General features: G+C 45.0%; 7 protein-coding genes across 7 annotated transcripts; 3 read left to right on the top strand and 4 right to left on the bottom strand.

Moving 5' to 3' along the window:
• Positions 1-982: 982 nt before the first annotated feature.
• V1510DRAFT_399545 (aprataxin-like protein) lies at positions 983-1,675 on the top strand (the record flags this gene model as incomplete). Its single annotated transcript, XM_066931940.1, has 1 exon — positions 983-1,675. The coding sequence occupies one exon, from the start codon at positions 983-985 to the stop codon at positions 1,673-1,675; it is 693 nt and encodes a 230-aa protein (XP_066786685.1).
• Positions 1,676-1,841: 166 nt separating this feature from the next.
• On the bottom strand, positions 1,842-4,035 carry V1510DRAFT_283300 (armadillo-type protein). Its single transcript, XM_066930636.1, has 4 exons — positions 3,667-4,035; positions 2,995-3,504; positions 2,785-2,948; positions 1,842-2,741 (listed from the first exon to the last, which is right to left on the bottom strand). The coding sequence occupies exons 1-4, from the start codon at positions 3,892-3,894 to the stop codon at positions 2,009-2,011; spliced, it is 1,635 nt and encodes a 544-aa protein (XP_066786684.1). The 5' UTR covers positions 3,895-4,035; the 3' UTR covers positions 1,842-2,008.
• Positions 4,036-4,177: 142 nt separating this feature from the next.
• V1510DRAFT_427390 (FMN-dependent dehydrogenase-domain-containing protein) lies at positions 4,178-5,692 on the bottom strand (the record flags this gene model as incomplete). Its single annotated transcript, XM_066935203.1, has 3 exons — positions 4,178-4,314; positions 4,349-5,629; positions 5,668-5,692. 3 exons carry the CDS (start codon positions 5,690-5,692, stop codon positions 4,178-4,180), a joined length of 1,443 nt encoding a protein of 480 aa, XP_066786683.1.
• On the top strand, positions 5,598-6,794 carry V1510DRAFT_281679 (uncharacterized protein). Its single transcript, XM_066930633.1, has 3 exons — positions 5,598-5,781; positions 5,866-6,027; positions 6,073-6,794. The coding sequence occupies exons 2-3, from the start codon at positions 5,924-5,926 to the stop codon at positions 6,755-6,757; spliced, it is 789 nt and encodes a 262-aa protein (XP_066786682.1). The 5' UTR covers positions 5,598-5,781; positions 5,866-5,923; the 3' UTR covers positions 6,758-6,794.
• On the bottom strand, positions 6,795-10,442 carry V1510DRAFT_282967 (STAG domain-containing protein). The gene is made up of 5 exons (XM_066930635.1): positions 9,584-10,442; positions 9,453-9,545; positions 8,304-9,419; positions 8,065-8,265; positions 6,795-8,031 (listed from the first exon to the last, which is right to left on the bottom strand). Exons 1-5 carry the CDS (start codon positions 10,031-10,033, stop codon positions 6,832-6,834), a joined length of 3,060 nt encoding a protein of 1,019 aa, XP_066786681.1. The 5' UTR covers positions 10,034-10,442; the 3' UTR covers positions 6,795-6,831.
• Positions 10,443-11,331: 889 nt separating this feature from the next.
• V1510DRAFT_423317 (uncharacterized protein) lies at positions 11,332-13,799 on the top strand. The gene has a single exon (XM_066934927.1). The coding sequence runs from the start codon at positions 11,611-11,613 to the stop codon at positions 13,339-13,341; it is 1,731 nt and encodes a 576-aa protein (XP_066786680.1). The 5' UTR covers positions 11,332-11,610; the 3' UTR covers positions 13,342-13,799.
• On the bottom strand, positions 13,574-14,686 carry V1510DRAFT_281603 (histone-fold-containing protein). The gene is made up of 2 exons (XM_066930632.1): positions 14,207-14,686; positions 13,574-14,170 (listed from the first exon to the last, which is right to left on the bottom strand). Exons 1-2 carry the CDS (start codon positions 14,250-14,252, stop codon positions 13,806-13,808), a joined length of 411 nt encoding a protein of 136 aa, XP_066786679.1. The 5' UTR covers positions 14,253-14,686; the 3' UTR covers positions 13,574-13,805.
• Between the last annotated feature and the right edge of the window lie 301 nt (positions 14,687-14,987).

Genomic DNA, 14,987 nt, shown 5'->3' with positions numbered 1-14,987 from the left:
GGTGCTGCGAAATACACAGCTTCTGAATAGACTAGCGTGATTTGGCTGTATACGTGCTGTCCCTGATGAACGGCAACTGCTAGATAGCCAGTGCAAATAGCTGACTTGGTAAGAGTCTGAATTCTCGCAATATGAGCTGTTCATAAAGCCATCGGTGGAAATGATATTCTCTCACTCAATCTTGTTGCGATTGCAGTAGTAGTAAAATATTAAGGAAACAATGGTAACGCTGCTGCGGTCACTGTGGCTGCATATGAACCTAGTGCCACGCAGTGTGTCTACGTTTCATAGAAACTCACTCACATTTGTTTTGACGCCAGCCATAGTTTTGAGGCTAGTAGATGACAGCCATGGCGCAAATACACAACTACAAGTCTTTACGTGCTTATGGGCAGATGAGCTCAAAAAGGCTCTTGGCATGGTTATTAGCGATATCGTAAATAACAGTAAGCCAATAATTGCTAACGTCGCGAAGTCAGTAGCGAAAATTTCCAACGCGAGCCATCAGTGAATGCAAGAGTATTGTGCCGATCACGCGTTATTGTCCGTGAAGCCATCGACATTATATGACAGATATACGCTCGATCACACCCGTTTCTACGAAATCCAATTTGCATCCGTGACGAAGCAGCAAAAACAGAACATACCTTAAATCTGTCAGTTTCCGAAACAGGTAACAATCCCCGATTTACCTGGTGAGGGCGAACCGTGCAGCCATTACGCTATATTGATATTACTTCAACGATTATAAAGGACAACATTAATCATACAAGGAGGGTGACAGTTAATCGCACTGTGATCGCAGGCGATCGCGAACCTAACATCCGATTTGGAGGATCAATTAACAACCTTCTGGCGTAGGTCAAAACTGACGCACCTAGTCGGTATCATGTCTAGGGGGAGAGAACGAGGTGAAAACGAAAGAGAATTTAGGAACGCGTGTACGTAACTTTTAAGTTCAACTAACATGCCTGTCGAGCTCATGCGTCGGCGATCTGCCGTCGCCACGGTTTACGGGCAATCCACTTCTCAACAGTCTAAACGAACTGCTCAACAACGGCAGTCGTATAGAAGCGCTCTCGAGCCATTTGTGCGAAATCCCGAAAGGTTCGTTGCGACTGGCGAAGTTGTCAAATACTCGGAAGACTTCGCTTTTGTTCGAGATAAGTATCCGAAGGCGTTGGTGCACTACCTGGTCATCCCAAGAGCAGCTCGATACACGAATATACACCCGTTAGATGCGTTCAAAGATGACACTTTCTTCATCAAGACTTCTGAGGCTGTAGAAGAATGCAAAAAACTTGTAATTTGCGAGCTCTCGGAAAAATTGGGCATTGAAGCCTGCAATGCCGATCGTTACGTACAGGCGGGCGTACACGCATGTCCCTCACTATCCAACCTACATGTACACGTTATTACAACAGACAACTTCTCACCATCATTGAAAACCAAAAGACATTACAATTCCTTCAATACGCCGTTTTTTGTCAAATTTTGCGACAGCGCTGAGTTGCGAGATCGACAATCACCGGCCAGCGATAACTTCAGGCTACAGACCGAGTCACTACTTAAACAAGACCTAATTTGCTGGAGTTGTAAAAGTAACTATGGTAACAGATTCAAAGAATTTAAAGGCCATTTGGCAAGTGAATACAATTCATTGAAGCGCATTTAGCTTGATGGGCTGTATTTACTATTGTTGTGCCCACTACCCGGTAAGCACAGATAGATACATAGAAAGTACAGAATGGTGTTTACATTAGAAGAGTTTACATAATTACAGAGAGCAAATTCAAACTTCAGATATTGCAAAATACTTCGAGAATGTAGCATAAAAAAGAACGTGACGAGATAATTTCATGAATCATCCAGGAGACTCTAGGCAGCTAAAGCTCGGAATGTGACAATAGCTATCTCTCATTTGTTGATCTAAACCCAAAGGTCAAAATGATGGAAACGTAAGAAGAATTTATGATATTCAAAGGTGCTGTCACTTCATCGCATGAACTTATGACATCATACTATCGCCTCCTGAGAAGTTGAAGCCAGGCTGCTCAGTGGTCTGCCCTTGACCGAAGCCAAACGTGTCACCAGCAGCTTGGGGCTCCAGACCAGTGCCGTCGTTGATGTCGTCTTCGGAGAAATACTTCTCAATGATACCATACGCCTTGACGTATATGTCATCATTGGCGTTGTTTTGTAGACCGTTGATCTTCTCCATTCCTCCTGCTTCTTCAATGTAAAGTGCGTAGGTGTTCATAGAAGAACCACTAGCGTCTTTGTCGAGCTCACCGACCTTCAAAATATTTTCGAGTCCATCGAGGGCGACTTGAATGATCTTGTTATCCATACAAGTCAGAAGATCACAGAGAGGCTTAATGCATCCCTGTGCGACAAGATATCTAATCTGGTCAGGCTTCGCAAGTCCACCCGAGGTGGCGTTAGAGATAGCCCAGCACGCTTCCTTGCGTGTCTTGAAATCGGCATTGGCGAGCAGATTGATAAGAGGAGGAATAAGGTTGCCATCAATGACAGCCTGAATCTGAGACGAATTTCCAGCGGTTATGTTGGAGATAGTCCAACAGGCCTCCTTTCTAATTCCTTCCTTCGGAGACGACAGCAGAGACAAAAGTGCTGAGAGCGCTCCGCAGTTGATGATCACCTGAGTTTGAACATCGTCACCTGTGACAATGTTTCCAACCGATCGCAATGCGGGAGTTTGAACAGACGTGTTCTGGTGACTAGACGTTAATAATCCACCGTTCGACTGTAGTTTGGACTTACAGCAAGAGTTCAACCAGACGTCTGGGAATTCCAGCTTCAATCACAGCTTGAATCTTATCATTAGAGCCATCCGATAGGTACGAGATAGCCCAACAAGCGTCAATAAGAACTTCGTCATCCAAGGAATAGATCAACTTGGAAAGGATAGGGAGAGCTGTAGAGATCTGGGATATGAGTCTTGGGCTAATCACGATGATCATCCATACTTACCATAGACCACTCTGGCTGAGGGGTTTTACCGCGACAGAAGTTGCTCAAAGTCCACGTAGCGTTTCTTAACATGCTCAACTTGCGCGAGTCACTGAGCAAGGCCAGCAGTGGACGTAAAGCCCCCGCAGAGAGAACAATATCTCTACAATGAGGAGAGTCACCCGCAATGTTTCCCAGGGCCCAGACGGCCTGCTCTCTGACATCAGCTTCGGGTGAGCTCAAAAGCTCCACAAAGATAGGAATGGCTCCAGCGTCAATGACAACCTGGGTCTGGGAGGAAGACCCGGATGCAATGTTGGTCAAAGCCCAGGCAGCTTCAAACTGCACCAGCGAATGCGGAGATCGAAGAAACTCAACAAATCGAGACACAACGCCACATTCAATGACCTTCTCAATAGGAGGGTTGCGCTCCTTCGATAGAAGCTTTCTGAACTTTGTAGTGGCCTGGATTTGGGCCTCGATCATGTCCGAGAAAACGCCCTCGATCATCTCTGGGAGCTCTTCGTTAAGCTACAGAGTTAGCAAAGTTCGAAGTATCTTTATAAGAATTGAGCCAATGTACTAAAATAACTCGTAAGAGGAGAATGGTGGAGTTCTCATGACAATGTACTGTGGCGGTTTAACGAAATAGGCGCATTCGTGGCACCAAAAAATCGGATCGAAAAAACTCACCTCGCTCTCTGCGCTGTTATCATCGTCACTTTGTACAGACTCAACACTGGCCGCCGGAAGGTTCAAATTTCTGCGCTTGGCAAGGGATTCCTCGCGCTTGGTCTTTCTGATCTCGACTTGAACTTCCTCACGTCGGCGACGCAGTTCGTCCACGCCAAAATGACCCTTGTTTTTGAAATTTGTCCGACGATGCTCAGGAATAAATCTCACAGTGCTATCAGAATCCATTTTTGTGGTTTACGAATTTTGGATGGAAAAAAGATGAAGAATAGTGAAGAACAAAAAGGATTAAGGGGAGTGAAGTACTAGAAATGAAAACAAAAAAAACAAAACAGTGTGCGGAGCGCTGAATTCTATAGTGTGCGAATCATTACAGCTAGCTAAAGCGTTGGGCTTTCTACAGGGAAAGGGTACCTACAGCCTCCTGAACGCGCTCTTGACTGTGATTTACGTCAGGGTAAATATAGTTAACTGCTTACAAGCAAATATGTCCCATCGAAGCATTTATTGTTCACAGCATAGACTTCAGATCGATAGGACGGTAAAGGAAATCTTCTAAACGCCGCGCATTTATATACTGAGGGCCGAGTTGGTCTAGGCGAGTTACGCCTAGCAACTTCATTGCTGTTTCGATCTCCCCACGGAGTACTCCGGTAAGTCGTCAGTCAAGATACATACTTACTTTCTATTGCCCGCTGGACACCCACATCTCCATACGATGCCAGAGAATACAGTGCAGCTCGCCCTATACCCACTTGCGTGGCACCTAAGCATAGCGCTTTAACGACGTCGGTTCCTCTTTGAATACCTCCATCTATAAATACTTCGACTTTCGTAAACACCTCAGGTGCATACTTTCGAATTTCGGCCAAAACAAGCAACGATGGCTGGGCATGGTCCAATGCCCGACCGCCATGATTAGAAAGATAGATCGCATCTACAGACGGATAATTGGAAGCGATTACAGCGTCTTCGACTGTCTGTATACCTTTCAACACAATCTTGATCCCACTCGCAGAGCCGACTAGCTGACTTAGCCAATTTAATGTGCTAACCCACTCCAGATCAGAGGCTGTTCCCATAAACAATGCTCGCCCAATACCTTGTTTGCCTTTACCTGATGGCGCTCCCAGCCCGGAGGAGGCAGAGACGGTCGTCTCGTCAAGGTTCGAGACTCTTTCGTCAAGTTCTCGCTTTCCGGGCCACGGGGCATCTAAGGTTAATACAATGGCAAGGCATGATCTTGTGGCGATGACCCTCTTAACCATTTCCTCACTCTTCGAGCGATCGTTCTGTACGTAGAGCTGGAAACAAAATTTTTGAGCGCTGTTATTTGGATTGGCAACTATGTCTTCATACCGAAGCGATGCATTGTTACTGATCATTTGAAGAATATCTTCTTTTCCACACGCACGTGCAATAGCCTTCTCACCATCCGGGTGTGCAAGTCTAGCCATAGCAGCCGGGGCTACAAAAATCGGTAGAGAGGTTGAGTACCCTAGTATTGAGGAGCTTGTATCAATCTGTGAGACATTCTTGAAGATTCTGGGCCTTAAAAAGACAGACTTATATATATCTCTGTTGGAATTTTTTGTAAAATGGTCATCAGAGGCAGAGAAATAATATGCCCATGCTTTGTCGTTTAAAGATTTTCGCGCGTTGTCCTCAAAATCTTGTAGGTTGAGCATATGATCGATGGGCACGGTCGCACTAGAAGAGCCATTTGTTCTACGCACAGCTAGATGATCACGGTCTTCGCAATGACCCAACTTTGTTATCACAGATATGTTCTCTTCAAGAGTTCCCGATGGATGTATTTGGTCGAATTGTTCTGTAGCGTCCTTGCCCGCTAAACGTAATATAGATCTGCTACCACCTGGGTGTGCTCCAAGAAATTCGGTTACATCGTAAACTTCTCCGTATAGAACAACCCAGCAAGAAGACTCACTGTTATGTTTGGCGACTTTCGATGTCAGTATACGCTTATAGAAGTAGACTCACTTTCTTTGGCGGAAATGGAAGGCATGCTGAGGTGTTGAAAGATAGAAGGTGCTACAGCCTATTGATGTCTAAACAGATATATATCATGTCGTAATAAAGCGGAGTACCACACCCGCCAAGGATAGCGTTAGTCGTAAAGCTTGAGATCGACTTCGGGCAATTGCCGATCGGTTATTTGCGTAGAGATCATGTGACCTACCGAATATTTTGGGATTGTTCCCAGGAAAATTATTCATCGCAAAGGCACCACGACAACATGCCTTCTCACAAAGGATCGCAGTCGCATGGAAGAAAGAGGGGTAAACATGGTGCTAGCAAAAAGAAGCAGGTCATATATGGGACAACCCCAAAACCTCCTAAGTGAGTGATCGATAGCAATGGAACATCAATGCTGACACCCAACAGACCTGATCTGCCTCCGACGTTGACCAATAATACTAAAAAGTCCGAAAAGTCCAAACGTAAGCGAAAGGCCAATGAAGAAGAAGGAGGCGACACACCAAAGGCGTTTTTACGTCTGATGAAAGCTAAAGAGAGAGCTGAAAATGCTGGTTCATCGGTATCCAGTGACAAAGCAACTACAGCTTCTATTAACAGACAAAAACAAAGTGCCGTCACTCGTCTTCCGAACGAAAAATTCACCGATTTTTCAAGAAGAGTCGACGAGGCTATTCCTTTAGTTCGAATGAAAAGCCGGGAACCGTCTAAGTACGATCAATGGAAAGCCAAGAAGCGCAAAATTGCAGAGGCCAATGGGCAAAAGCCGTTGCCAAAGAAAGGGGAGAGTCAGGGCGACAACGATGACGATATTGAAGAGGATTTTGACTACGAAGAAGCTCAAACTCATTTTATAAGATCAAATTCGCCTGATCCATGGAAACAGCTCGAAAAGAACAAGCCGAAGTTCGGTGAGACGGCCCTGGAGCCCCCTACACTCAGCAAACCTATGAAATCGTTACCAAACATCCCTAAGAGCGCAGGCTCTGTGGCGAAACGACTGATGCTAGAGGCTGAGAGAGAAAAGTTCGTGAACCAGTATAGAGCAATGGTGGAGCGAAAACGAGCTAAAAAACAGGGGCTCGACATATAACGACTCTTTGTATAATATACTGTATAAATATGATCTCATACATAAAATCTAAGCCAAAGAAGATATCTTACCAGCTATGTAGCGACAGATAGCTCCTTAGTTATGTACTCGTATGTAGGCCCAAAGGACTTTGCATTTTCCAACACATCCGATTTGAATGTTTCACTGATCGTTTGAGACAGTATTCCCAGGACTATCTTGCCAGTGAGTTCACATAATTTAAGATTCTGCTGGGCTTTATGTATATGTAACTGATCGTCTGATATATGGTCTGCATCACCCTCTATATCGTGGTCCCCAGCAGAGCTTGAAGCCGGATTTAGATCATGTGTCTCCTCATCAGAATTTCTAATGACAGGCTTAAGACCAACGCACTTTGTATAAGAGTCCTGCATTTTCACGAGCATGTCGATAGCAGCTTGCTGAATCGTCGGTGAAATGCTTGCTGTGATTTGTATAAGCTCTCGAGCTTTCATTTGGTCATCCTTGTTTATAACTTTCAAAGACACAACCAAATCTATCAACGAGCAAACTGCTTTGTATCTGATATCAATATCGATGTCCGAAAGAATGATAACCTCAAGTTTTTCGACAATATCTGAAATCCTATCTAGGCAATCCTGTATAGAGGCCACTGATTTCGTCTGAATTGCATTTTGGAATTTCCACAACACGTAATAGCGGAGTATCATAATTGCCCCCACTAGAGAGTCAATTTCTATCTGGCTCGGGAATGCAGTTCTGTCAAGAAACTTAAGTAGCTTGTTCACTATTATGGAGTCCTCTCCATGAAGTTGATCCTCGACAGCGTCCGTAGTGTCCGAAACATATGTGAGATGTAGTAGCTTTTGAATAGACAAACTGATTGCCTTTAGGGCAGTTACATCAAGGTTAGCAACAGATATGTCATCGTAACGGTGGGTGGCATGCCTAAATCCCTCGCAGCATTCATCCTGCAGCTCTTTCAGTCTTGGATCTATGACGTCTCGTAAGGAGGCAAACGATATAGCGTGTGAAATAGCTAGTCTGGATAGTCTGAGGACCCCAGGCTCATCGTACGATGCGAAAACTTTACATATCCGACCGAAGAGCTCCTGGTACAGCTGTTCCTGTCTCAGTTGCTGATAGACCTCTAGATTGACGACATTGTGTAGTCTTAACACACTGCTGGCGGATTCGGGACTTGAGTCGAACTTTTTGAGCAAGTCCGGCAATAGGCTCACAAGAGCCTCCGATGCTAGCTTCTCCTGGTCCTCTTTAGCACCTGCGGACTTCTGTATCAGCAAAGCAAACTGAGTGTGACCTACTTTTTTAGTTTTCGATTTTTCGGCGACATCAGCGGTAGTTAAGGAAGCCTGAATAGACCCGACCAATAAGTCCAGTAGTGGACTTTCGTTGGCCCCAGTTAAAGTAGTTGCCTGGTATAAGGCACGAATGTTTTGTCTCATTTCCTCATTGTCGTGGCGAGAGTGGTCATGCAACAAATACACTGCAAGTTGTCGCCAATGCTGTGAAGTCAGTGCTGCCTTGTGCCCCTTCAACTTACAGGCAAGTCATTGCACGACTCCCATAGCGATGCACCTGCAATGACCCTGCGCGAGTCTATCTTAGCCCCAAACCATGCGTCAAACGAATGAGTAATGGTCATAGAGCTACTTGAATCCAGCAAGACTAGCATGTCTGCAATAGCTTTGAAGGTAAACCACATCTTGGTGACATTGCCACTTTCAGGTTGCAAATCTGCTTCCGCGAGATAATCCTTGATTTCGTCACTATCGCCGCCAAGCTCTTCGATATGCTCCTCGACTGTCTCAAGTATATGTGCAATGAAAAAGGGAGCAGTGGATCGTCGAACACGTGCATCTTTATCAAAAATTAGGCCACAAACGCTCTTGATGTCGTCATCTTCCAAGAAACCATTTGATCTGATTGCGTTCAGAAGTGAGACAGCAGTTGCTCTTGCAATGTGGTCAACGTCATTAGTAGCAATCTCCAAGATACGGGAACGAAATCTTTCTGTGAATTGGCGTAGACCCCCAATGAAATCCTTGTCCTCGTAAAGCTTGAGGAGAGACCGTATAACCTCTAAGCGAGTAGCATTGTTCGAGTCAGACAAAAGCCATCCAAGATAGCGCAAGTACTGGCCATCAAGAAAAAATGAAGGAAGTATGAGCATCCATTTTCCTAGTTCCTTGACGCATTCTGTCCGTATTTTTGGGTCGATGTCTCTGTATCTGTGTACGAATATCGTGTCAAATATATCGCGCATCAAGCCTTCTAGAACAGATGCCTTGCTTTCGTACTCTGTGACATTTTCTTGCAACTTCTTCAATTTATCTTTTGACTTGCGGGGCTTACTCCGTTCATTGTCAAGAAGTTTGGAGGTCGTGGTAAATCCCTTGTTATTGGCAGCCGCGAGATGGCATATACTAGACAATATCGAAAGAGATATGCTGGTAGAGGTGTGTCTGAATGATCGCAAGGTTGAACTAGACATTGCACTGATCCAGACCTCGATGTTCTCCATCAGACTGGGCTCGTCGTATATGGTACCCCTGTCGGCCGCCTTTTTTATGAGAACGTCGATAAACGATATCAGCTGCTTTCTGAAACCACGGTATTCGGTCTTCTTCGATATTAAAGGATAATCCGCCATTCGATTCTGCTGTTAGAAATACGCAAGTCTAAGACTTGCCTGCTGAACAGCCTGTATTTGGGCCAGTGTATCTGTAGCCGAGTCTTGGTCTTCAATATCATATTTGGTAATCGGAGTTCCGCAACCACAGCTCTAGTGATTGGGTTAGAACGATCAAGCTGATACAATACCTTCAATATGAAATTAACCAGTTCTTGGAGAGCAGACGAAGAATCAGCCTCGTAGTCCTGTATCCAATTTAAAGCCACTTCATCGAGGGCAACTTCGGAGTCTCGAACAGCATCGAAGAGGCCATTTTCAAACTCTGATTCATCCAGACTCGCAGTGTTATTTTGCTGTCTCGATTTTCGACTGGCCGCCTGCTTCAACGTCGACAAGCCACTCCCCTGCTTTACTGAATTTCCGCGTGCACTCGAACCAATCTTCGGCCTTGAGCGACTGGCTTGATAGTCGTCAAGCGATGCATCAGAATCACTCGAGTCTGAGCTTTCAAGATCGGAGTCATCAAGTTCCTGGGCAATGACGGTCGACAATTTTCGTTTGCGTAGTTCTCTGGGTGGTGTAATAGCTTTGTTCGAAACATCTTCTGTGTCCTGCTCAGATGTATTCGGAGATGACATTTTTGTAGGGTCAGTCTCTATCTAACAATTCAGTTGGCTAACGTGCAAGGCGCCGTCTGAAAAAACGCCAGCTATCATATATGTATCCCATACACGTTACACGAAAGTAAAAACGTCACTGAAAGGAGCGCGATGAGGTGTGGTAGTTGCCGAAACGCGATCACATTACGCGTGGGTTAGGTGTTACTTCGCGTTCTAAATAGCGCGTAGTACTGCCTACACAACCACAACTTCTACAACGTCTAAAGAGGTTTGGTCGAAGCAACAAATGACGCCATAGGTATTCCTATGGAGAATTCTCTACCCTTAGAAACAGATGTAGACGCTAATAGTACGAGAATAGTGGTTTCCCCACGTATTATTGGGGGGAGTGGAGGAGCAGGACTACAAACGCTCGGGCTAGCGAACTTCCTAAAGAGTATGTATGCTAATACTATATAATGCGTAGACTACGAAGGATGCGGCATACTAATACGGGTTCGATTAAACCGAGTAAATACAAACTGCGATTACTATGGAAAAAATATACCTTCTAATCTTAATTCCCTTTCGTGACACTGCTTAAGACAAAAAGATTATTACACCGAACGAACAACCCCCACACATTGAAAACTCCCAAAGTAAATACAGACATGAAAGTCATTTTGAGAGTGTCTGCTATTCAAAATTTGGGAGAATACTAAGGTGTAGGTGGCATACAAGCGTATCAGTGTTTATGTCTAAATTTTGACCTACGCAGTGTACGGTGGAAATTTCTAGGCAACGAGGTCATGCTTCATGGAGCAGGGAAGAGAGCGTCACTGCACAGCTTGAGTCGAGGATTGTTGGTTCGTGTTTTGAACAGAAACTGGTTGGAAATTTCTAGATGATAAGCACAATCCTCGGGACAGCTCTGTAATTTTTTCACATGCTGGCGATAGATGTCCCAACACTCCTATGAAGCTAGTGAACGCAAATACAGTTTAGTGGGAGTTCATACTAATCCACACTGCGACAGTTTTCGTGATGCTTAGAGTTACGGTTGCGGAAGGCTGCGGCATGACTTGCAACGTAATTGGCTAATAGTTTGTCTCAAGCCTCGTGACCAGCATATCTCCGCGTGAGCTCCTTCTTCTCTTTGTCCTCGGATTCACCCAAAACACAGTTTCTGAACTGTTACTTGGGACCCACTAAACATCCCCAGCAAAAAATAGAGTTCTAGCAGCAGTGCCTGCGCACTCCTGCTAAGAGATATCCTGGGCGGCAAAACGGGACTTCAGCCAAGCCTTCGAAATATATAATACCGACATAATCCTCGTTTATGAACTTTGTAGTTGCTAGATTTGTTTGTGGTTCTCTGATTTCGTTAACAATTGGTGTCATTGAACCAATTCTATCGGTTCATTGTCACGGTTTTACTTCCGGTAGGAGGTCATCATAACTGTCTTTGTCGTAGCAGGAAGCAACTTCTTGCAGTCGAACCACACCCCATTTACATTTATGCACCAACTCTAACAAAATTTTATCAATATACATATAAAATTCTTTCCTGCTGTCTATTTTCGATTTATTCTTTGGCATAAGGACAAGCTTGCATTATGTCGTTCGTGTCTCAGGGCAACGGAGGTAGCTCTGTAAAGACTCAGCAGGCCACGAATGAAGTAGGAGACGCAGCTACAACATGGAATCAGAAACAGGCTCCGCAATCTTTGGGAAGCAGTGGCCTATTCGCCAGCGGAGATGTTCAAGATGATAATTCAAAGCTTCCCGGCTTCACGGAGGAGTACGCTTTGAGAGACAGATCAGAAGCGGTTTTGTCAGAGGACGATAGAGAAGACGATATTGATAACGGTGCCCCGTCGCCATTCATTTTTCTCCTCACCGTTCTCGTATCATTTTCGGGTTTCTTATTTGGATACGATACAGGGTATATCTCCGGTGCTCTTGTGGATATCGGAACCGACCTAGGGAAGGCCCTCACTTCCGCGGATAAAGAGCTGATTACCGCAGCGACCAGTCTGGGTGCTCTGCTTGGTGGTATTATCGCTGGAACTCTTGCCGACATCGTTGGAAGAAAATGGGTTACACTTGGAGCGAATACTCTTTTCATTATCGGAGCTGCCATGCAGACTGGATCGCATGCTCTATGGACAATGATTGGTGGTCGGTTTGTGATGGGCTGGGGAGTTGGTATTGCCTCCTTGATCGCTCCTCTCTACATCACCGAGATGGCTCCAGCTCGGTTCAGAGGACGACTTGTCATTCTGAATGTTCTGGCTATCACAAGTGGACAGGTCATTGCCTATGCGATTGGTGCTGGTTTACATGGCCTGGATAACGGTTGGCGCATTCTCGTGGGTCTTGGAATTATACCGGCCATTGGTCAAATGATCATGTTCGTTTTTATGCCTGAGACACCTCGTTATTTGATTCTCAAAAATCGGACCGAAGACGCAAAGAGATCGCTGCGCTGGATTTATTGTGACAGGAAGGGGAACATTGATAATCATTTAGTCGAGAACAAGATCAAGGTGTTAGAGATGCATAACACCGAGGAACATCCTGAATGGGGTGTTGTGAAAAGATTTTTGGACGCCCTTCGCGAGCTCTACACGGTGCCTTCCAACTTCCGAGGTTTGATTATTGCTTGTGGACTCCAGGGTCTTCAGCAATTCAGTGGTTTTAACTCTTTGATGTACTTTTCAGCCACTATTTTTGAGGTTGTGGGATTCAATAATTCTACAGCTGTCTCTCTCATTGTTGCTGGAACAAACATGGTTTTCACGATCTTAGCTTTCACTCTGATCGACTACATTGGCCGCAGACGGATTCTGCTTTGCACTGTTTGGGGAATGTCGTTTGGTCTTGTGCTTTGTGCGATCGCATTCCATTTTCTTCCTGACAACGCAACGCAGTCGAACCCATGGGCTATTCTCATCTTAATCTCTATGATGATTTATGTTGCTTTCTACGCTTGCGGAATCGGTAATGTGCCATGGCAGCAGTCAGAGCTGTTCCCTATGAAGGTTAGAGGTCTCGGCACTAGTATGGCTACAGCTACGAACTGGACTGGCAACCTGATCGTCAGTGCTACGTATCTGACGATGATGAACAATATCACATCCACTGGAACGTTCTCATTTTATGCTGCGCTCTGTGCCCTTGGCGAAGTTTTCGTGTTCTTCTTGTATCCGGAAACTTCGTACCTTGCGCTTGAGGAAATCCAGCATCTTCTTTCTGGGGGTTTCAAGATCAAAAAGAGTCTTGAATTGAGCAAGGAGGCTAAGAAGCGTTATGTGTCGAAGAAAAACCGCAGCACGGTGGTATGAAGGATACTTCGGCATTAGTTCAGCATTATAGACACTAGAATATTTTGATGTATGTAAATGATTGTTTTGCATGTATGGTGTGCCGGCAGGTCTCTTTTCTCTTTTACTTTTTTGGTACCAATATTACCAGCATGCGTGTGTAGCAAGTTTTACTAGATTCATAGCACATGCTGTTGTAATGACACCAGATGACTTTAATATAAATCATTATCATCTACAATCTATCCTAGAGGTGAACAGAACCTAACCCATCACGAAATGCTTCGCCGCAGATTGAGTGGCTAGTTGCAAATGTTACTGCAGACGTAAACCATCCAAACGCATCACTATTCTACTGGCAAATCCGATTAGAACACAAAAAACCCGTATATTAGACCTATTGTACACAGAGCAATCTCCCCCTACTCAGCCATCATTCATAAACCTTCAGCTAATAACAATACATAATATATGTACTACATAGTTTATGAGCGCTCACCGCGAAGACGACGAGCAAGCTGAATGTCCTTGGCCTGAATGGTAACACGCTTAGCGTGGATAGCGCAGAGGTTAGTGTCCTCGAAGAGCGAGACAAGGTAAGCCTCAACCGACTCCTGGAGAGCACCAATAGCCGAAGACTGGAAGCGGAGGTCGGTCTTGAAGTCCTGCGCAATCTCACGAACAAGACGCTGGAAAGGAAGCTTGCGAATCAGAAGCTCAGTCGACTTCTGGTAACGACGGATCTCACGAAGAGCGACGGTACCAGGCTTATAACGGTGAGGCTTCTTGACACCGCCAGTCGACGGCGCTGACTTTCTGGCAGCCTTTGAGGCAAGCTGCTTTCTAGGAGCTGTCTGTTAGCTATAGACAATATGAAGACACTAACCCTTTCCTCCGGTGGATTTACGGGCGGTCTGCTTAGTACGAGCCATTGTTGCTGTGTGGATGAGAAAAAGAACAGGAAATGTAGTCCTTTAAATATTGATTTGAGATGTGATGATGGATGGAAGTATGATTATCGAAAAGAGGGAAACGCCTTCTTTATAGGAAAAATAAGGGGGCGGTGATTAAAGGTGTTGTAACCCTAAACCAGTTTGATAGACTAAAGTGTTTGATCCGATGCGTGTGTATTCCAGTGGTTGACGTAGTCGGTTATTGGGAATTAGGATTAGGAGTGAGGCGAAAATATTTTTGATGGGAATGGGGGATGTTGCGAGTATAGGGAAAGGGAAGTTTTGATACGACAAATATGGTGTGTTCTGTGGTTGGTGTAGGCTAGAAAATCTAGATTTGTCGTTGATGAGGTTGTTGATTTGCTCCTCCAAAAACCCATCAGTGTTTTTGATGGATGATGATCAAGGACAGTTAGCGCCTAGCCCATACACGCCGTGTGATTGTTAAAAATATGCACATTTATGGCATCTCAGGCCAATGTAATACGCGTTTATGTCTATACGCATTCTCCAGTTCGCGCGTATGCCCGCTTCACTTGGCGTGAAGCAGTTTCCACTGTAATCCAATACTTGTCCGCGTCAACCACTAAAATTCGCACTCCCGTGTCACACACGATCAAAACTGACCAGTGTCATCAGTCTTTACTGTCTTTAGGGATTAAGGTACTACGGAATTTACTTTACATCTCTATTTTGATGCGTTGATCAACTCTC

Source organism: Dipodascopsis tothii (genome assembly GCF_038497935.1).
Source record: "Dipodascopsis tothii strain CBS 759.85 unplaced genomic scaffold V1510scaffold_45, whole genome shotgun sequence".
In the NCBI taxonomy this organism is placed as follows: domain Eukaryota; kingdom Fungi; phylum Ascomycota; class Lipomycetes; order Lipomycetales; family Lipomycetaceae; genus Neoaidaea; species Neoaidaea tothii.
This window is presented reverse-complemented; position numbering and strand designations above follow the sequence as displayed.